The sequence below is a fragment of the Falco rusticolus genome, chromosome 6 (assembly GCF_015220075.1).
Source record: "Falco rusticolus isolate bFalRus1 chromosome 6, bFalRus1.pri, whole genome shotgun sequence".
Lineage (NCBI taxonomy): Eukaryota > Metazoa > Chordata > Aves > Falconiformes > Falconidae > Falco > Falco rusticolus.
In genome coordinates, this window is record NC_051192.1 from 88,146,010 (window position 1) to 88,170,011 (window position 24,002).

At 37.3% G+C, this 24,002-nt stretch overlaps 1 protein-coding gene across 5 annotated transcripts in view; it reads right to left on the reverse strand.

The window, feature by feature from the left end:
• Positions 1–24,002, reverse strand: part of EPHA7 (EPH receptor A7) — a 170,443-nt gene that overhangs the window by 98,354 nt on the left and 48,087 nt on the right. For all 5 annotated transcript variants that reach the window (XM_037392606.1, XM_037392608.1, XM_037392607.1 and 2 more), the window contains exons 4-5: positions 15,060–15,215; positions 13,836–14,171 (exon numbers count right to left, since the gene is read on the reverse strand). In XM_037392606.1, coding sequence (XP_037248503.1) covers positions 13,836–14,171; positions 15,060–15,215 — 492 coding nt within the window. The remainder of the gene's footprint in view (positions 1–13,835; positions 14,172–15,059; positions 15,216–24,002) is intronic.

Genomic DNA, 24,002 nt, shown 5'->3' on the forward strand with positions numbered 1-24,002 from the left:
AATTTCAAAACAACCTTATTTTGGATGTAACACCTGATTATTAAAATGTATGAAAACAGTTTTTATATATAATATAAATTTATATATAATATAAATAATAACCACTTTCTCTCTTTTTTTTTTTTAAATGTGTGCTAACTCTCTGTGCTGTGATGTTAGGATAATTCTGACTGTTCAGTTGAAGTTAAAAGGAAAGCAACTTTATGCCACCCTTTTTGTCTGTCATAATAGCGAACAGCCATTTTCAAGGGCTTAGACATCTACCAGGGTTGAAGGAAAACTTGAATCAGAGCATAAATAGGAAAGAATATGATTTTTTTTTAAATCCTTTACTTAATTTCTTCTCTCAAAAATATACTCAAGGTCTTCCCACATTTTGAAATAACGGTTTTGCATAGTTTATATATACTTCAAAACAGTTTTCTGCATCCTCTCACTGTTTTTGTCTTCCCTAGGCTTCATAGTGAGCACAGGAAATGAACATTTAAGTGAGTACTGAAAAGTGATGTAAACTTCAGAATTACGAAATACAAACTGAAGCCCTTTCTGTGTGCACAATGGAAAGCATAACCCTTCTTCAAAACAGAATTTATGACACCAGACATGACTGTTCCAAGTCTGGGGGGAGTATTCTATATTCAGAAGTTTATACAACCATGTGACAACAAGAAGCATGGTACTAGTTTACCAATGTCACCGCAGTTGGCAGCTGTAGCATTTCCCCCAGAAAAGGAGTTGTGCTGATTTTGTGCATAGTTTTATCACTTTGAGATTAGCCTATTAGAATATTTTCCAAGAAGTCAAATTTTATAGACTTTCTAACCTATAAATACAGCTCAGTAAACTTAGTAAACAATCTAGTAAACTGTGGTAGAGCTGCAGACGGAGTAAGAGCACATGCTTGCCCATACCATTAATTCGTTACCATGGTTAGTTAATTGGGCATAGTTGTGGAAATCTCAATGTGGGGCACACTGTTTTGGGAGATAGAGAAGTTTAACTTTGCAAGGAACATCCCTGACAGGCCAGGAACAGAGAGGATGGGCTCTGATCGTTTCTGCATAGGCATAGCTTCGGTAAACAGGGAACACACATTAGCTTCTTTAAGAGTCCCACCGCCTGTCTGCTAGTATTGAAGTGGAATTTGAACTATTGATTTAGATCTATAGATTGCTAAATGGGATGAGACTTGTACGCCTAGAGATCATCACCATCCTTTACCCCCGCTGCGGTCAGCAGACATGTGAAAGATAGTTTCCTCTTTGGCATCTAGAAATTACTCTCCAAAGCGTCATGAATGGGATAACATTCCGAGAGCCTGGGGTACCTGCTAGGGCAAAGGTTGAGAAACGGCTCCCAGGTGGATGGTGAAAGAGTTCACTTGGTGTATTTATTGCTCATTGAAGGTTATCTGTTTGTAATTGTTCTGTGCCACTGCATGGCTGAGTCAATTTATTGCTTACATGAAAGTATGTAACACTGATGAGTGGTCATCACTGCATTACTGTAGGCAAGATAAACTATTAAGGCACCTGCAGCCCTCCTAATGGGGACTCTCAACTAGAACTAAAATAAAAAGAAAGGATAGAATATGTATTTTACATTTTTTAAATGTTTTTAACATCAATGCTATAAACTGCAATCAAGTGGAATACCACTGCTTTTAAGACACACCTGTATATGAATATCCTCACTAAACACCTTAGTTAATTGTGCCAATGGTAAAAGGCTTCAAAGATTCTTAATAACATGAATTACTAATAGGACTAGAAAATAATTTTAAAGCTTTAAAATCCAGAAGACAAGGAACTATTTTTCAGTTTGCTTGCTTGTTTAGTATTTTCTTGAAAATAAATAGAAGCATGTAAATATTTAATGTTAACATTGTAGCAGAAATTAACATTTGTATATGTGGGGGTGGGAGGAAGAGGGTATTCATGTCATCAACTTTTGGCAGTTAATTTAGGTGGCTAAATAGGGAAGGTAATCTAAAGCTTCCTCTGTAATTAAGGACGAGTCAATGCACAATTCCTAAATTTGGCTCCTGTTCCAAATCACTCCCTAAAGAAACCTATCAATCTCGGCTGACTACAACAATGTAAATATCCAGCAAAGATTTAAATGCTAATGTTTAATGCCAACATCAAAGAGCAGAACATTTCGCCCTAAAATGCTTCATGTGATTAACTCTACACAATATAAAGAGTAATGACACTTCTCCCTCTTCATTACCAGTTAAGCTGCAATACGAAAAATTAGAACTAAGGGTGAAATTTTGATCTCGGCTACACAAGGGAATATTTGGAATAATTCCACAGGAGGTCCACAGAGACAGATCATTAGAGTATTGGCTCTGAAATATTAACATCCAATTCCTCATTTCACAGCCATGATTAGAGGTTCTATGAACTTAAATAGACTCTTTAGCAGAGTTAATAGCATTTCTCCACATAAGCATCAGGGTTTACTCGTGAATCCAGCCTGCTGATTCACCCACTACTGCCTGAAAGGAGCTTGGTGCTACAAAAAAAAAAAAAAAAAAAAAAAAGTGTGCTCTGTGACACATTGGGAAACAGGGTACTCAAAAAAGAGAAAGGCTTAGATGACAGACAGACAGAAAAGGTCAAATGGAGAGACGGGGTAAATAGATCCATCAGCAGGTATGAGATGGGAGATACAGAAACTGAAGGGTCAGCTGCTGCAAATGCATACACATGAGAGGTAACCCCAGATTCAATGGACAATTGTGTACAACAAGCTGTTGAAATGTAGGTAAAAGTTTAGGAGGGACACCCTTACAAAGAAAAGGTAAGAATCACAGTGACAGGACCTTATCCCTAGTCTTAAACTCACTTCAGAGAAAGTGAGATCTGGCTTAAAAATTCTGAAAAATACCCTAAAGGGCTAGGAGAAAGCAAGATTAAAAACAGATTAAGCTACATGTATCCATGTGTGTGCACAACTCTCCCTCTCTTCCTTTCTCTGTGCCTGCATATGGCAGAAACCAGATAAAAAATAAAATATGAAATAATCCCATTCTGCACTTCTAAGATTTCTTTCATTAACATCATAAAAATATCAGCAGCTCTGTGAATAATTATTCTTCAGAATTTTCTGGTTTTGCACACGTGGATTCTCTTACGTCTGGCACATGACTTAGCTCATTCAGGAAGGACAGGTCTGCATTGGCCTGTTGACCTCACGCAGGAGCTTAAGATTTCTACCTCTTTCTCAAACATAGTTAAAACTGGTCAAAAACTGTTGGCAGAGGACAAAGGAGCTGAAAGAAAATTGTCCAAAGAGATACACATTTAACACACTCACGCAGCCTTGCATGTTAAAACTAAGCTAAAAATAACCTTTTCTTAATCAGCATTAACACTAAAATGGCCTGAGTCAATATGACTTATGCTGCTTGCCATGAAAAATTAAATGTACAGATGAAAAAGCAGCAACTCAGAGAGTTTAACTGCAGCTGTCATTAAAACACGCTTTATTTTGTGGGTTGCTATCACAAAGAAACTACCTCACGGAAACACAAAATGCAGTTTGTTATAAGCTCAAATTTAAGACATTTATATTGGCCCCACAATAAGATCTCTGTGCCATTATCGCGAGCGTGATTTAGTTGCCTTGAGTTCTCATGCAGAGGCCGTTATGCAACACTTAGACAAATGGCTCTGTTCTTGATCTTCCTTATTCTACTGTAGTTAATGACCAAATATTGTTAAAAATTGGGACACTAATTATCTGATGTCGACATGTTATGGATAATTAAGAATTGCTCACTCTGAAGCCATGCTAATTGTTTTTCACAGGTCTCCCTCTCTTGTCCTTGTATCCTCAACAAGGCAAGCAGCGACAGGTTTATGCATACATCTCTGTCACGTACTTTGTCACAGAACATACATCATCCTTTCTGGCTCATCCCTGATCAATTTTGCTTGCAGCAATTATCTCTCCCTCTTTGTGACTGACCTCCTGGTAAATGGAGTGCATGATAGCTGGGCAATTTTTTCCTGTGTATTTTACCACTTAATTGATCCTTGTTGGCTGCCCACGATAATATATACTAAACTTGAAGTCATAAAATGGTTGAAATTGAGAGAAAGTGGTAACCATGTTTTAGCAATTGTAGTTGACAGCTGTAAAAATCAGATCTTGATAATGTTCTCTCATTTACCCTATTACTTGGATCAGTTGGTTAAAGCTGTTAATGATCCTCTTGGATCAATGTCTTTTGCTTGTAGCTATAATTTACTGCATTGGCGGATTAGTACAGATGTTTTCATAGATAGCTCTGCATCATTCCACCAGACTGCTGTCTGCATCAAATTTGCTTCCATTCATCACTAACGAAGCAAAGAAAACGATAATCAGCATCTCCTATCTTAACATTAACTATTGAACTTGGGATAACACTTTTATTGTTGTCAATTTGCAGCCTTCAGCCATGGCTTCCTCAGTAAATTGCCCCAAGAATTTCCTCTAGAAATAGATCCAAGAATATATTTTTACTATAATGGGGAAAGACTACAGAAATGCCAAACTGCACAAAACAACTCATACATACACCAGTAACAGATATGACTTTTCAATTAGGGGGTATGCCCTATGGAATCAGGGCTGGTCCTATCACATGGAAAGCAGAAAAAATACATAGGGCAGCAACATGTCAGACATGGCAAAAACTGTCCAGACTTATTAATTATCCGGACTATTCCAGCATGTGAAAAATCTGCTGCCACCCACGGAGCTGTCATAGTGGGTAAGTCAGCAATGGCTACTCCTGTTAGGGAAGATTTCTCCCCTTCTTATTACCCCAGTAGCATCAGAAAGATCAAGCTCAACTCTTCACAGACCTTTATTTTACCTTGACTTTCCAACCCATCTCAGCTGTCTTCACCCTTACCTGCCAAAAGTGAATAATTCAATCCTGGGCCATTAATATTCCCTAAAATGCCAGTAAGCCACGGGCCAGAAGAGAAAGATTTTTCACCTGATGGCCTGTTTAGCCAAAACTCTTTTTCCTTCTGAAAAAGCAGGCTTGCTGGCACATGCAACTAATAAAAAATAAGTAACTGAATAAAATATGATCTGTTCCAAATGAGCAACAGCAGAATCTCTGACTCTAGTTCTAATGAGAATACATATATAAAGCAAACTGGAAATACACTGTCTTAAAATGTTGAACAAATGGCACCTCTTTCTAGACAGTTAATTATGAGACTGAGCTTCACCCCTAAATGGTGGACCTGAACCTTGCTTTAAGAAAGTTCTTGATTCAAGATATTCTTCGTCCCTTCCTAAAGTGCATTTTTGGCATACTAACTACACTAGCTGTGATAGACTCAGCATGAAGGTCTTCCAGCTATTAAATAGACACTAGTGTGAGCAATCTCTCCCATCTGGAAGTTGCACATTTAGCTATTCTATCATTTAAGCTTAATGGAGAAACTTCTTTAGTTCTCACTTTATCAGCTATCTTCTCTTTTTTAAAGATTTCCACAGGAGTCATTACAGTACTCCATGCAGTACTGTCATCAAATGCTTCACCCTATAGAGATGTTACCGTTAAAGAATTTTTTAATTTACTACTTACAATCTCAATCAGGATTTCACATTTGATAGCACTTATGCATTTGCAACTATGCCTTTTAGTAGTGATGCTCATTTCTCCTCGAAAAAGCATCTGTGCACTTAAAGGGTTCTGTTTGCTTTAATGACAATGGTACTTGAATTCTTCAAAAGGTCTGAAACAAACTAGCAAACATTAGGAAATTCAGGGAGAAAACTAATGTCTTATTTCGCTACATGTATGATCATACTATTTCTCTTTGAATTTTGTTCTTTCTAGGCAAAATAACAAAGAAATGAAACACTTTAAAAATAAACTACACTGTACTGAAGTAAGAACTCAGAACTCATGAGCATGGTGGGTTTTGGCTAGATTAATTCAAACACTATGTATTATTTGGTCCTACCGATACCGATGTTTCACAGTTTTGTTCACTGAAGGAGTTCATATCTGTTTTTTAAATACTGAAAACCAAATCTTCCTTGTGCTTTTATGAGGCTAGCTAAGTGTTATTAGCTACAAATTAGAAACAGAAAGCTCAACCAAACAAAGTTATCATTGAGAACTTTTATGACAGAACAGAATAGGCCTTTCTTTTTGCTACTTTCCCACTGTATTTCTCTTTTAGGTCTCAATATAGCCATGACAGTGTTTCACCTAAAACAATTTCCTACGGTAATTCTAAAGTTTCCAGACAAATACTTGCCTACATTTCATAATCATCATCGTGACACTATTTTGGTAAGAGAATGATACAAGTGGCCAACAAGCAAATAGCATTGAGTTCCTGAGATCCTAGTGACGGTGTTCAGCACTCATCTAGATCCCACATCCAGTTACCATACTACAGTTCACAAGAGGCAGAAAAAGGAAGATCTGGAAATACAGTTCTGGTGGCAAAATCAAAGGTCTATGGAATTGTTCTTTCTTTGCACGTGACTTAATAAGCTGCACTAAACTGTGTACCACCATGTATAAATGTATCAAGTGATTTCTTGTCTGTGTACTGCAGGTATTTTGAAAGCCTTTGAGGTTGGCCAGGTCTTCACAGAACTAAGCGTAAGTGTCCCCGAAGAGTATAACAAAGCTCAAAGAGACTATTTAGTTTCTACTCTGTTCAAAAGGACTTACGGCCATGAGAAACAAACTATGAATGAAAGAAGAAGGCAAGCATATTTACGAGGGTCTAAAAACGCACCCAGCGAGCGCCACAAGTACAGCTCTTATTTTACAAAACTCTTTGGAATTGGACATAGAAAATGTGATGTTAACACACACATTTTCTTTTCATGATCAGGATTATTTTTCATCACTACTTTTAAGAAGACAATTGATGTAATTCATAAACACTGAGGAGATGTCCAGCTCGTGTTTGTAACACTACAAGAAAAAGTGGTTCCAATCCTTTGTTAGCATTAGCAAAACAGTCTCTCCTTTCTTTGGGTAAATCGTACTTTGTATCACTCATTTTCTTCCTCAAGTACATAGTTATTTATTGTGCAGCTGGTGAAATTATGCTTTAGTAGCGTACATTTAACTGTGGTGACATAACCTGCTATTTCAATAGCTCAGTGCACGGGAAAGTTAATAGCCCTGTGGCTGTCATCCTTCTCCTAGCAGGTTGCTACCAAATGTTTAACAGACGTAGAAGCTTAATCTGAGCATTTCTAATTCAGAGCTTTGGTTCTGTGAAGCTGAAGCTTTATTTTGTCTTTGTCTAGATACACTAGAATGTAGCATCCTACTACTTATATTTCTAAATATTGTAAAATTCACATAGTCTCTACAAGAAAAACTTAACTCAGTTTCTTAACAAAAATTATTACATCTATTTCTGAAAAGCATTTATGGTAAAGCTATACAGGCAAGAGCTCTGGTATATTTGGAAAAAAATATCTATTTTTAGTATGCTAAAAAATAATTTAAATTCAATCGACATTCAGCCACAAACTGATGTTCAAAAACCTGCTACAGTCAGGCTCAAAATGAGATATGAAGTTAAAGCTTCCTTTCAGGATGCAGAGTGCCCATTGCTTTGGTTCCTGTGTGTTCTGATAGAGCATAAGGTTCAAATCCTGCTCCTATTGAAGTCAATGACAAAACTTCCATTGACTTCAGCGGTGCAGGATCAGACCCTAAGCAACACAGCTAACATCTGCTTTCTTGCTTTCTCTCTTACCTTTCAGTGAAAAATATTAGAAAAAAAAAAATACTATCAATCAGCTATTCTGTGGTAAGTTTTCTTTATAAAACATATTGCTTGTAATTTCGAATGTATATATATATTCATTCTGTATATGTATAGATATTATCAAAACTGTCAAATATCATATATGCTATACCATATTATATCCTATATAGATGATTCCTTCTTTGTGAAAATCCTAAAAAAAAAATAACATTTAGCAATCTTACAATAATGCCCCAACCTAGCAATCCTACAGTATCTCTATAACCTTGTGGATTTCACTACATTTAATATGACCTGATACGATCAGCAAATGAACAAATTGCTTTCCCTGATCTGATATTATTTGCTATACAGAGACTGGAATTCTTATCAAGTTTTTATCCATCAGTTTAATTTAGGCATAAATTCAGTTACCGCCTCCTGTCAAAATATCTGTGATACTAGTTCAGGGTAATGTGATTGCAGATCAATAGTCAGTCTTAGCTCCACAGAAAAAACCCAATCCATTTTTAAAATGTACTGAAGAGACATCTAAAGAAACTAGAAGAATGACTACCGCATTTAATTAATTTCTGCTCTAGTTTTACCCTTTTCAGTTGGTGTCCATGGAGAACAGAACACTTACAGAGCTATACTGTCTGCTGCTGATCTAGAAAAAAGTTAAAAATTATTAAAATATTCTTAAGAATAAGCACTAACATCTTTTTAGCTCCCATTAAATAAACTAAGCAAAACAGGAACCCAAAATACAATCATCATAACATAGATTTTTCAAAAACAACCCCACAGCTTAATGAAAGCAGTTAGGGAATATCAGTTTTTAAAACTGACTTTTTATATAAAATAATTCTCCCAGCTCAACAGGTGAAACAGGTTTGGTAAAAAGAAAACCATTATTTTTATAATCAGAATTATTTTTACAAGAAGAAGTAATTTTAAATATATATACAGACAATGTAGCCATATCAATGTAGGAAAGCTGATCTACAGTTGAAGACTAGAGGATGAAGCACAGCTCAAAAATTAAAGCCAGTAGCAGGAAATATCAAATGAAACTTGAAGCTAAAGGAAGTCCGTTGGAATAGGAAAACAGAAGCAACATTAAGCTGAACACTGAAGCTATTTGCAATAAACTGTCGTGTACCGCCAGAAGTGAACATTGGATGGAAGGCACAGACAAAAGTAGATTAAAACAACTTGGCAACAGAATGGGAAGACACCAGAATGGTCTGAGGAAAGGAGAGAAGTGAGAATAGGACTAGAACAGTAAGGTCAAAGCAACTGGGAAAGCCACAGGCATAAATCTTCTTGATTGCTGCCTCTGCGGGGGGACAGCTCATTGCTGAAGAAAAGTCAGGCTTAAGTGAGACTGACAGAGAACTGGAAACAAATAGACGCTCAATAGTGCAGAGACTATGAAAAAGAAGACTTTAAAAAATGAGTAGAGATAATTGAGAGCTGGGGAAAATGCGCAGAGAAGCAAAGAAGAGAAAAATGATGAGCAGCAACAACGAAAGAAGAACGTAGAGAGGGGGAGAGCACAGGTGTCTCCCCTGTTTAGAAAGGCTTCGGAGGTACCTAAGAAAGGCAGGACCCATCGCACAGCTTTACGTAAGGGATGGCTTGTTATCTTTATGCATTTGATCATTTCTTCTTGCTGTGTAAATCAATGGTACTGCAGCTAATAGGCATGATTTTATAGCATGTAATGTTCTTTTCTTTTCAAGATGCTGGCATAATGCAACTTTGAAAATTCAAGTTCCCCCCCCCCCCCCGCCTTTTCTTAAAAAAAAAAAACCTGTGAGTTTAGGGATCTGGTTTTGTAGGAAAAGGTCTGAAAGTTGTACTCTAAGATCTAAAAACAAGGAAAAGCAAATCAACACATACAAAACAAACTGTTACTAAAATTGTTTTTCAGGAGTAAGGCTTGATTATGGAACTGAATGAAGGTTTTTTAACCACTTCAAGTTGTCAGCGTTAAGTGCACCTGAAGGCACAGCATGACCTAAGACTGCTGTGGGGAACCTTTCTCCTGGTGTGAAGAAGCAGTGAGCATTAGCAAGTGTTCCCTGCACAAGAACAGAGAGTACGTCTAGGAACAGGTATTGGCATTACACTTTAACTTTTGTTTGTCATGTTTGGTTATGGTAATAAGACATGATGAGTGAGTGTCCCCTTGGATATGATTTTTTCTTTCCAACGACTGCAAAGACAACTCAGAGTGGCTCAGGACAGATACTTGAATTTTCTCAAACCCTAACAAATGTTGGGATTCATCCAATTCAGTTTTCTCAAAGTCAAGCTAGACTGGGTAAATATCAGCCTTTATCAGAGACCAGTCCAATGTCCATTCCAATCAATTCCAGAGGAAAGGACGTAGAAAGATAGTTTTAAGAACACACTATCTTTGCAGAAGTGTCAACAGAAAAATTATACGCTATTGAAGCACACATTTTTTAAAGGTTTGAGAGGCATAAATGCCAAAATCTGACAAATATTCATTTGCTGTGAAACCTACCCAATTCCATTAGCCTTTTGAATGTTGTATGAAAAAAATTTTAAAACTGGGAAAGGAACTTGATGGATCAAAAGGAACTACCAGTACCACCAAAAGGTGAACATCTTATTAGGAAAGCGGTAATTTTTTCTTTGGTAAACAACCATTTAAAAAGCTTGCAAAGGTAGTGTTTGTCAGCTGTGTGCCAGCTGCAGCTCTTCAGTACATTCACCTATTGTAACTGGGGCTTAGTCACATTTAAATCTGAATTCTACAAGGATGCAGGGGTTCACATAGATCAGCTTGCAATATTGGGATGACATCCTGTATTCTTTATATGATGCTGGATAGGCAAGATATGGAACAAGATGGTTTACTCCTGGGGGACTTAGTGCACTTAATCTTGTCGAAAAAAACAAAACAAAGCAAAACAAACAGCCTCATGGTTCTTGACTGCAGCATAAAAAATATGCCCTATGACAACTGATAACCTAGTCACAAAGCCTTTTTAAACAAGGAATGAATAGCAATGTGTCATATGTGTACATGTGAGCAATGTGAAATGCTACCTACCCACTAGCCGTCATTTTATTGTGTTACTTCCACAAATATAAATAGCTTTTTATCAATCACCTGTTTCTTTTCTGTTACATGCCCTTTGTCTCATCAGAAGCTTGTTATATGTGGGTGAAGAAACACTGAATATATTCCATAACCCCATTCTTTTATCAATAATTTCCTGTTATCATTACACACCGATTTGAATTTTGTGAATATGGCCACAAAGGATCAATTCAATTAAACCAAAACTACAAAGAGAAAATCTCACTGCAAGCCTCTGTGCAACTGGTGAACCCAGTAATTATATATAGCCACCTATTGTGCTAGCATAATAACATGCGAAGAAGGTTTAGTTAGACACATTTACACACACAAAAAGCAATATGGGCATAGAAGAAGTCATTTTTGCCAAAAGTATAGAACAGTCACACAGTAACAAATGAGAGCTGCATGAATCCTAGTTTACTTGGCTATAAATAAATCCAACATTTTCTTTCTCTCCATGGTAAAATAAAATAGGAGCACAGAAGCATAACAGTCTCCTTTGAGCAACCAGTCTCTTTCTGTTCAATTATAGTCATCAATCTGTTCCACCTAAAATATTTTCCTCCTTGAGAAACCAAAGAAATCAGTATTAGGATCCAAAACATGCTGTTGCAAAAATAATGTAAAAGAGGTCTTTCCTTTTTGTGAATGCATTTGTTCTGAAAGACTGTAATTTTTTTAACATTAATTCTCTAATTTGGGTGAAAATAAAGTGCTGCATTTATATGGCACTTTTAATCAAAAAATCTTGAAAGGCTGAAGAGCTTGGTAAGGAAAGGTAAGGGTTACCTTCATTTTACAGACAGAGAAAACTGGAACAATGAGAGCTTAAAGCTCTTCCCCGCCCTGTTCCCATCCGTTTCCTATGTATATTCATTCCTTTTAGATGCCTAACTGGAAGCCTTTAAATCCTGATACTCTGAAGCAAAGCGCTAAACAGACAAAGCTTCAGTTGTACGAGTACCCTTTCTCTCAACAGTGACAGTGTCAGATTCTGTAGCACTGGGAAATGCTCCCCTGTGCACGCTCCCACAGCAAACTGGAGAGCAGGGAAGGAACAGGGTCAGGTGTCCTGTTCCCTGCTGCATGCTCTTACAAAACTTCTCAAGGAGGGTGAAGGTTTTTCCATCACTTGACATCACTAGGTGAAGTCTAGTTGTTGTCTCTAATATATATGCAAGCTATAGTTTCACTAACATCTCTGAGCTTGATGTGAGGATCATTTAATAAAATCTTATAGCTTGTGTTACTTACAAGACACAACCATCTTATGTCATCTGCCCTAAAAATCCTTACAAATCTATGACTATGAGAACACAAGAGAATTAACTGTAATGAATTATCTTGGGGGTAACACATTTGGACTAAGGCTTTTTCATCTTCTTAAGATGTGATAGCCACCAATTTGCACTGTCTTTTCCTTTACCCTGCGTGCCACCGAACCATCAAAGCGCATGAAGTAAAGCCAATTTGATTTAGCTAAATAGAAAAAAAGTCCAAATACTCTTATTCATGTGGTAGCTCTGTACAGAAATCTACAGAGAGCAGAACACTGTCCACCCATGCACATTTGAAAAATTATAGAGAATTATTTTAAAGGTGAAAAATCAAGGTGCCAAAATAATGCAATCTGTGGTGCAAAAATAGTTTCAGGGTAAGTTCATTGTGCTCAAAATCTCATCATAAACTCCAAGACCTGAACAAGCACAGGGACCAATCCTTTCAGTCACAGGGATGGTTCCAAAATAATATACAATGTGCATTTGGTATCCAGGGAAGCACTATGGGGAAACCAAATATCTCGTAAGTATTCCAGCCTAATTTTAACAACTATATAAACTGTCCTAGGTTTGGGGGGAGGGAGGGAAGGTTTTGAATTAAATTTCTTGTGGTTTTGGGGTTGGTTTTTTTTCCCCTTAGATGACTATCTTTAAAGTGTAAAATAACTACAGTTATTTGTTCATTGCCCCTGTACAGTGAGTTTGTCCTCAGTTCAAAGCATTGCTGTAGGGGATCATTTCTACTGCACTAAAAAAGAATAGCTTGATCACAGTCATTAAAATTTCTTCCAAGATGTAAGTATGAAATATCCTTTAAAACATTGGTTAGCTGTTCTTACAGCAAGCATCAGTTATTCACTTCATATTTTCTTTTAAAACATTTCTTCAGAAGCCAGATCTTGCAATTAAGGTTCTGTTTAAGATCTTTTGTTCAATGTGTAAAAGGTTAGTTTTACTATCCTCTCTTAAAGCCCACAGTGCACTACTGCCTATAATTTTTACTAACAAGCCACTCGTCATTTCAGAAACCTAAATCAGAGAATTCTCTTTTTCTCACTCAGCATGCAGACAACTAAAGCCCTTTTTCCCCCTGGGGTCATATGCTAGTTTGATTTTATTTTCCCTGACATTTCACCTGTCAGATTATGATAAGCAGAAGAAACAAAGAATAATCATCACATTCTCACTGAATCTCATAATCACATATCTGGAAATATAAGATAAATTAGAAACATTATCCTGAGGGAAAACATTAACACTGAAAACACCATCAGATATCCAAATCATCTTCCAGTGACCTAGGATTCCCATACAGGTTAAAAAAATTCAGAAAGGAATCCTGCGTAGCACTGTCACATCTACTTTTTTTATCTTCAAATACTAAGAAACAAGCTACAATGACGTAAGAAGAAAAACAGCTGCAGAGTTAAAATCTATTTAATAATAAAGCCATATGTCTTCTTTAAGTCCTTCATGAATGCTTTCTGAAAGCAATCCCGAGGCCAAAAAACAGGACAGGTTACCATGAAATGGTATAAGCTCAAATTAACTAGTTGGCAAGGTGAAAAGATTAATGAGCCAGAACACACCAAACATGCTCCTGATTTACTGCATCTGTAGTTTGCATGTTCCCAATTTCTCTCTGTCTCATAGTGTTGAGAATCGTAAGTGATGAAAACTTACCTGCTTGACCGGTGGTAATACTGACAGCTGCAAAAAGCCTCTGGGAACGACTCAAGTCGGAAACTCCATTCACAGCTTCAACTTCAAACGTATAGTTAGCATGAGCTAGCAGGTCCATGACAGTGACATAGTTATCTACTAATCCAGTCTGCTGGGGCATATATCCAATGTTACTCCCACAGGGAACACATTCACCCTGCTCCCAGCTGCACCTCTTGCACAAAATTCGGTAGGTGACATCATTTCTTCCCCCATTGTCAGCAGGAGGACTCCACTCCAAACTCACGGTAGTTTGGTTGATATTGAAAATGAGGTTCTGTGGTGCGGATGGAGGTCCTGTGTAACACACAAAAAAGTCCAGGGTAATTGCACAGAACCACAGTGGGACATGGAGCTAGCATTTTAATTACTGAGACAGAAAACATTTGAAGCATTTCTCTGCACATAAACATTTCATTATTTTTAAAACAAGCTGCATAAAAGCTTCCTTGAATTCGCTTGGTAAGAGTTTTATTTATTTTCCATTAAGGCGTCAGAATAACAATTGTCTGTATATTTACGGCAACTGACTTTAGCCATATCTCTTTTGTGCAATTAAAAGGATTGGTTAATGTACCTTAAAGGTTGTCTTTTATAGTTTTCCCAAGTATGGGATTTGTTCGTCTCTTCTAAACGTACTGCACCAACTGCACCTAGTCCTTTGTTACCAGCTCTGATATGATTTACAGAGATATTTGGTGCTGCTTTGGATTTAGGAGGCTTCTACTGTTTGCACCACCAATCTGTGTAGGCTATTCCATTTGTAATTAGAAGGTTAAGCCAGATCTGACTACAGTTCAATCAAAGCTCATATCTGCACAGGTTACTTTTCATTTTTCATGTTACTCATTCTGGTACTATATCACGTAAAGCACATTGTCTACAACAATTTTACAGCCATGGGAAAATTATGCCTTTCTAATTACAATGAGTTACAACACTTACCCAACATGCAAAGTTGTCCAGCGTTATATCGAGCAAACATGAAACTATATTTATGCTGATTCTATATTCACCGTCAAATTCCTCCCCCCGACCCACCCCACCCCCCGCCTTTCAAATTCACTTACTGTTGTAAATGTACTTTTCAAATATAGGCAAAGCCAACCGAAACTACTAGCTACAAGTGGCTGCACCTGGTTGGTTAAGCAATGTCCTTTACTATTAAATTCATGACTGACTCACTTGTGCATGCGACATATGGTGGATCAGAAGGTGCTCTATAATAGCTATCTTCACATTCGCATCTTGAAGATCCTTCCTTGTCAGAAAAGCTGTGAGTAGGGCAGCGGGAGCACTGCAGATCTTGTGAGGAGGATTTGTAGAACCCACGGCCACAAGCTAAGGCAGAACAAAACAAATTACGGTTTAGATTTGCATGGACTACTACTCCGATCATTCATTTTTGTCTGTCACATGGGGTACACATTCCTGTAAATGTCTAAACTACCCATTCTGTCATGTTGGCGCAAGCAAGATATTATACTTACAATTTCTTTTTCTTCAGTTGATGCTGTTAATGATTTTGTAGCATTTTTATGAGTTCAAGCATGCACTACAAATACCTCGGCAGTTGGCAGCACAATATTTTAACACAGAAAGCCATAGAAATATAACAAGCATCTGTTTTTCGCCAAAGAAGAGTACAATAATGGTGTGAAACAGCTGGATGCCTGCGATAGGCCTAAACAAGGGAAAAACAGTCTGGAGAAGCTCTGCTCTAAGGCCACTGAAGTGTTTCTGGTATCTAAACTAGTCGATTTGGAATTAATGGAGCAAACGTTACTCTTCCCTGATCTGAGAAACCCAAAGAAGCTGTAACCCACCAGTGAACCCTAATCCCAAGGAAAGAATGAGGCATGAACACTTGCTGGATGGATGGTGCTGGTAGGAACCAGGAGGAAAAGGAGGAGGGCAGAGAGCATAAGCTGCACAAATGGTTTTTCCAGTTTCACAGAAACAACTAGGCTCAAACGAATTTACTAAAATTTTCAAGGGGGAGTTAAAAGGTAGATAATTGGAAATAGGCGCGTAAGATCAGCTTGCCTGCTGCGAACCCATGGAAGTAAAAAAACCTGATGTTTAGAAATACTTCTTTCAGCTACTGTCACAGCTCCCAAAGCAGAAACACCCACAAAACACACCTATAATGACCGTTCCAAGCAGAGGACTGCGACCTAGACAGCTAGCTTAAGAACGGATAAACTATGAGAGCTGGAAGGGGATGAGGAAGAGGGAAGTGGGGATCAGACTACGCTAAAACTGGAAACAGACTCAGGACTCCATTTCAGCATTGAGGTTATGGGCAAACTTACACTGTTAGCATGAAAAACAGAACACAAAAGTCCTCCAGAACCTTCTAATCAAGCAGAGGCTTTTTCAACCACACTATTTTATTTCAGTTTTTTTCCAACCCTAACAGACCGTCCAACCTTAAGCCGCCACCTGTATGCAAAGAAAAGGGACAGTGGGTGAAACTTTGTATTTGGTATCAAAATATTACAGCTAGTTAAATAGTCATTCTGAATTCGGAGAGTGAGGATTTACTTTGGTTATATTCGTATTTGCTTGGATATTTTCTCAGAACAGAAATGCAAAGTATCCAAAGACACTGATATTTGGAACTGGTACTGCAGTGATGACAAAAGCATGAAAACAATGAGCTTTATCCAAATTTCACTGAAGTCAGTGAGGAGTGTCTTTGATTTTAATAGCCTTTGGACTGGATGCACAGTGTAGCTCCAGCAACATGACACTTCTCGATGAGAGAAAAAAAATAGTGGCAATACTTAAAGACAAAAGTAGATTAAAGTTGATGAATTATGTAAATCAACTGTGTATCATATACCAGTATAAAATTATAGGAAATTCTGGCCCTCTGTTACTCCCTACCAATATACAAACTTTACATTAAAAAAAAACCAAAAAACGCCTAAATGACAGAAATCACCATAACATTTAGAGTTTGTTTGTGGAAAAAACACAGTGGATGGAAGCTAAATTACCTGGCAAAGAATATTAGCATGCAAAGCAAGTATCCTTTGACTTTGACAAAGGGGCACAAGTTTGCATGAGAAGAAAATCTAGCCCTGCTTGTAAAACATGCTATAGTTTGATTCTACCACAGTAGCTGTTACATATGCATTTTACAAAAGAAGACAGAAAGAATTTTGGAAAGACAGTTTGGATAAACATGACTCATGAATTCATAGTTATGGCAAATTTAACTCAGAATTATCCTTTAACGCTTTCATTCAAGACTGTTTCAGAATTTCCTGGCCAAAGACAAGGAGTACAAAAGCTGAACTGATTTGTATGCGTGTACCTTAAGACATATATTTAAACTTCTGTCTGCTCTTTCGATACTTGTAATTGAAATGTAGTTAAAATTACCAAGTAATAGTTTCCTGCCTTTCTTAAATAGTCATGTTTCTCTCATACTGAGCAAAACACTGGACAAATACACCAGGTCTTCCAGCACGTAGCCCTCTGCAAAGCAAAGAGCAACTTAAAAGGCAAAGACCCCTACTGTGTTTCCAGTCTGTCCCTCTCAGCAGGGAACATTACAAAGCAGACGCAGAGGGTAAAATAGAGATTTCAGGCAGAAATAACAAAACGTAAACAGAAAACCCCTTTCCATTTTTTTTTTCTGATGACTTGATCAAGATGTCTATATGCTTAGTCACTTACTATTTAAGGTAACTGTGCATTTTTTATTAGAGTTCAGAGGACCTGAATGTCTGTGGCTAGTTTCCATGACTGAAAGCCATTTCTCCTGCACAGCATACCACAGGTGGCAGGTTCAGGTACTCGTACCACGCTACCATTCCATTAGCTTTTTGTCCAATAAGAGGTTTGTGGCAACATTTAATAACCATCCCTTCAACTTATACACCCCATAAATATAAGGGGCAGGATATTCCATCATTGACACTTTTAACAGTCTTAAAACAGTACTTTTAAAAAGGATTTTATATAACATTGCAATTCTTTAGAAAGGAGGGTATGCAAGGGTACACGCAATTAAAAGTATTCGCTGGAGGAATACAACTAAATTCTTTTTCTTTGTAAATTTAAATCTCCCCCCCCAAAAAAAAAAAAAAAAATTCAGCCCAGCAGTGGATTATTGCTCAAAAATTGGGGAGCTCTGAATCTTCATCTGTTTTTAACATATATCATTGTCCTTGCCAAGAAACTTACAACTGAAAATTCTACCAAGAGAGTGTGCTGCACGGACCACTTACAAAGGTGTGATAACTTGCCAGTGAGCTATTACAGATCACAGATGGGAAAGAACCATTCAAAAATACTTTTTGTACTCCTTTTTTCCTCCCTTTTGTCCTATCTTGCCAAATTGCCATGGTGAATTTTTTTGATATTACAAGTAATTTAAACGTATTTTTTTGTTCTACATTATTTTAAATCCATCTATTTTGACCCAATTTAGTTCCTTAGAAGGTAATATTTTTAAGATCACAGGGACAGGTGGCATAAAATCCCCACTGCCACTACTTCCAGAAGCAACTTTAAATGTAAAAAAAAAAAAAAAAAAAAAATCCAAACCAAAAACAAACAACACATTACCCAAACATTACTGAGAGCTCTGTACAGGTAAATCTAAAGGTGATAAATACAGGTATTGCTCCACAAAAGTACCTCATGGTAAAGCTTGAGTCAACTTAAATTATATTTGATCACATCCATTTTAATATTTCAATTCATTAGTGCAGGAGACAACTCAACAGCAGCGTTTCTCCCCTATAAAGGGAACCTATATTGTAAATCAAGGTACAGAATGCAAGGAATGATGGGACATATGCAGGAAGATATGACTGGTAAGGCAGCACCGTGATGCTGTAGCCATAATCCTCATTATTGTTGATCTGAGTAAAATGTGAATTCATTTGATCTTCCTCAAGCAAGTTAAGACCCAGGAGCAGTTTTGTTGCTGAAGGGCTGAAGGGCTTCTGAGGTACTGGAAAAGATGGAGCAGGGAAAGGGAAGAAAGCCAGCACAAAATAAATTTACTTCCATTTACTGTGGTGTGTCATTCACAGCTGCTAATTTAATAGAACAGCTCTTCCCAGATGAAGCTCCCATTTTGCTTAATGAGCTGCTTTAAAGTCTTACACATCACTAACAGCACAAAGATGCAGAGTAACACCTACCAGCCTAACCTAAACCAGTCTTCAAATAAAGCAAAAATTAGTTGCTAATTCTTTCCCCACATACAAAATCAATAATAAATAGAGAAGACAGTTGTGCTTCAGCCAAAGCACAACTCTTTGCTTAGTATCTTAGTCTCACCATTGTTAGGGACCAACCGTCAGTGACCCTCCCAGGGCTGCCCAGCACCTTGGATTTCTTTATTTGCCTGCTATAGCCACAGCTGCTCCTCAGAGCCAATCTTGCCAGCTCTTCTACAAAGCAAAGAGGTTTCTTTTGGTGGGAAGTTGGCAGAGTTTCACTGTGAAATACAAAGACAATGTCAACAGCCCATGGATGAGAGACCCTCTTTATGCCATGGAGCTGCAGTTCAAACCTGAGCAGGACATTGATGTTTCGTATTTAAACTTCATTGCCTGGAAGCTTTAGATAAAGCAGTAACCTATTCTGTCTGTACATGATGAAAGACCCTGGTGAAGATGACACTAGCAGTCTCTCTTGGCATGGACTACGTTGCTTTCTTCTTGTACATCCAGTAGCACTCAGCCACAGCAAGGCCGTACCATGACAGTAGGGTCTGGTACACGGCTGGGCAAGGCTGCAGCATCAGTGCATGGCACTCACTCGAATATGCCACCGCCATCAGTGCAATCACAAACATTTTGAGACAAAATGTATTTGGTATCATTTAAGTGCCTAATCAAATTCTGTAAATAATGGAATATTGCAAAGCCACAAGTAAATACTGAGGAACTCACACTAAGAACTATGGTGCCACATCTGTGGCACAAGGCATTAGCTGCTGTAACTAGAGATGCTGACTGCAGCTTATAGAGAAAAATAGCAACTTCTCTCCTGTGAGCTCATCACATGCCTTAGTGGCCTGGTAGAGATCAAATAATGTATATTTTTCTTTCTGTATTTATAAAAAAGAATTCCAAGAACCTCTGGTAGGGGGAACAAAGGCAGATGTAGAGAGCAGCAAACAGCAGTCTGGAGTCCCACTTGTGGGACAGGAAAAAGGAGAAAAAGGATGTGTACCATTCATTTTTATATAACCTTTTCACTATAAACACTATTGAGATTCATTTTTACTTCTAGAAAGGCTAGGGAACTTAAACTGGAGGGATGATGGAAATATAATGAAGGCTATGAGTGACATGTGTAACAACTGATGTTTATATAACCATAGGAGAAAGAGTAAACAGTTGTAGGGCACTGACACATTAATCAAGAATATTATTTGCTACTACAATAATACAAACAAATTAAAAAAGGAAATCTCCATTTGTGGAAGTGCAAGGTTTCCAGATGGCATATCAGCTTAAGACTTAAAGGGCACACAATTCTTTCAGCATGTTAGACACTTGATTGAACATGACTTTTGATATTTGTTTTTTTTTATTTCTTATGAAAATAATGAAACATAATGAGTTGCAAAGAGGTGACTGTACTAATTACTGTTTGATCCCATTATAAAAAGTAGGTTGGTCTGAGAAAAAGATGAAACACTGTGCTAGCAGAGCAAGACAGCTTGTGTTTATTCTCGTTTGCTCTCCATTCCCTGACTTTGCTGTCACAAGTAAGTTTTGGTGGCATACACGCCATAGTTTCATGCACACTAAAGAAGATGAAACTAACATTTAAAAATTGATACTTTTTGAAAATCAGCATCAACACATGGCAAAGGCGTAATCAGAGTTTCAACAACAACAGTATTACTTAGGGGTTTGTGGTCCCACTGAGAAGCACAGCAGAATGACTGCCCACCTCGGGAGAGCTCAGGTTTTCCCCTCAGTTCCTCTCTTCTCTTCACTTGAATAAAGTAAGTTGACTATACGTTAAAGCAAGCCCACACATTGTGGTTTTTTGCTCCAAGCAGTGGCTAGACTTTGTTTTATATCTGTGTGGACATAAGCTGCCATTCTTGTGATTTGCTTTGTGTTATCTTAATCAACTCCCTACCTTTCTACCCTCCCCATGCCTGCAAACATTAAAGATAATTCAGCTAACCCTCTTTTCACAGAAATTTTGTATACACAAGCAGTTTGTGCAGATGCTTCCTGGATGAAGTTATGCAGCTGCAAAGACTTTATTAATTAGAAAATGCAAAATGGATTGTTTTGTAATTGAAACTATGTGGCTCTGATACATTCGAAAATTAACATACATATATGTACGATCAGGACATAGATGGATGCTGTTAGATTATTTATTACAGATGGATATTTTAGCTAATGCAGAAAAAAGGCTGGTCTTTCTCCACTGGAGCTTTCAAATATTTGCTTCATATTAATGCCTATGGTTCCATAACTCAGGACTGAAAGCACAGCTTGCAGAAACAGTACTCCCACTGCTAGTGTTGCTGACCTCATCTGTGATGGACAGGTCCTGAATCTTTATTTTAATCCTATTGACAGTGCCTCAGTGGGAGTAATTATAACAGTCGGCCACAAATCCAGACCTCCTGTCACTGATATATTAGGGTTTTTCACAACAAAAATGAGCAGCAGACAAGGAGGATGAAAACAACATAGCGTAGTGATTATAGCAAGATTTGTCAACCCTCTTCTGTATTAACCCACTAAAAAGGTATGAGAATTTGGCATGGGAGACACCAGAAATACAAAATGTGTTTACTCTTCCACAGTATAAAAATAAAATTTTGAAAATTATTTGGGGGACATTGTTTTCTTACGAGATACTTGTCTGGCAGATCACAATATCAGCCACAGGCACTTTTTAGCCAATGCATCTGAAAAGTTTAGAGAAACGGAAAGCAGACCATTATAAAATAACTCCCAAATGAGGATTCCCGTGTGAAATATCATACATAAGAAATTCAGTAACAAATGGAGACTTTATAACTTCTGATCCCCTTTTCCAACAATTTGTGTACGTTCAAGTCATGGCTATGTTTGAAACTGTAAATTACTTTTATAGTGAGAGATGGCATCTGTTACGCCTTCTCTGGCACCTAATATATATTGTTTTATAAGGTGCTTACACTGTAGTATTTTATTTGTCTAACTACTATGCAATGATAAATGTCTAGCTAAAAAAGATGTTTATTTTAGCTTGATTTTTAAACTGCAACAGCATCTAAAGATTATTCATGTTTCAACCAAGGAATTATGTTGTATGGTCTAGCTAGAGTAAACTCAGGACTTTTAATGGTGCCTCAGCCATAGTGTGAATGACATATCTAAATAGGGCTGTCCCATGGCTGCACACCATCATCCACTGAATGTTTGTTGCTGCCTGTCAGGAATCTCTCAGACCTCATATTCATTTCCTAAACCTAATATGCCCTTGTTGTCTAAAGTCCTGCTAATGTCTTCTGAGAGATCTCCACGTACTGCTGTTCACATAAATACAGATCCAGAAATAGAATGCTTGCTGAGTAGCAGTAACTTATTCCAGTTTTTCCACTGAAGTGAAACTTTACCTCTCTGCAATTCTGCTTTAAAAACAACCAACCAACCAACCAAAAAAAACCCACAAACCTGGGTATGTTATCATGTGTGCCCTTTTAACTTATGTAGTTGCAGAGAAACATAGGCGCAAAGAAATAACTTGCACAGAAGGACAAGGTAATCAGGTTGAAGAACATAACCCACAAAACAAAGAATACCCAATGTCATTATATTGTAACAGCAAAATTGTTTTGAATCTAACAATTCTGAAAAGTACATAAAAGACTACATTTAAACGGAAATTAAAGAAAATCTAGCATAGTCTGACCAGAGTTAATTAACTAGGTAAGTTAAAAGCTGTGCACTGAGGCTATGACATCATGTTTCTCCCCATTTTCAGAGTTTGCAGGGATATGGGCATGTGTGCCTCATTAACGTTCCTGGGAACCACAAATGTAAAGCCACCATGAAAATTTGGTGGAAATTAACGTGAGAGATACAAAGACACAAATATGCTAATAAATGCAACTCTTTTACTAAACAGAGTTCAAATGTGAATGGTGGATTAAAGAAATGAAAGGATAAAAGATATTCTGGTTTTCCTGTTCATTTTTTTCCTTTATTTTTCCTTTTCTTTCGCCATGCCCTTCCCTCAAGATTAGGTTTGCAAGATGCTTCAGTAGTTTCTGTGCAGAGCTGAGTGACAGCTCGACTGATTAGCCAGATCAGGAGCAAGTGCTCTGCACTTTGCAGGACATGGTGCAGGTATGTCACAAAAAAAAAAAAAAAAAAAAAAAAAAAAAAATCCATCCCTGAAGTTTTTTCAGCAATAGAAATTTTACCTATCTTCCTCAAAAGGTTCTCAACCAGTCAAAGAATTAATGGAAAAATGCCCTTGATTTGCTCATAGCTTCTGCATCTTGGTGTTTTCTTTTTTCCTCTTTTACTGCCTTGGTAATATTTAATTATGAAATTTTCTTTAACTTTTATTAAAACACCTGTTAAAAATACAGTGACTAAGAATTCAGCAAATCTAAGACCACCAACTAACTTGTTATGGAAGTTATGGTGTTATGATAGGGAAGCTCTATGATTATCTAACTGAGCAGAATAAAACATCCATTAGATGCATCAGCAGACAACAGACATTGCTGCAATGAAAAGAAATTGGCTATGCAACCCACAGTGTAAGTGGTGCTTTTTTTTCTAAAGAGATGTATGAAAAAATTATGCTATATTTGTCACATTCCTGTATTAATGTCTTTGTCTTTTTTTTTTTAACTTGTACAAAAATCAACTATTAACAGCCATAAGAAAAGAGAAAGAAAAGAAAAGAAAAAAACCCACCAAAAAAAACCCCTGATGATTAAATTAATACACTAGAATGTTTTCATGAGCTTTTTCTTTAAGTTTTTTTGCTTCCTTGTTCTTGGGGTGTACCTCAAACAATGAAGCAGCAAAAAAATTCTTTATAGTCTATAATGTAGTGAGCTTGCTTACACAGTGTTGCCACTTAGATAACAAACAAGCTTACTGAGTTGGGTTG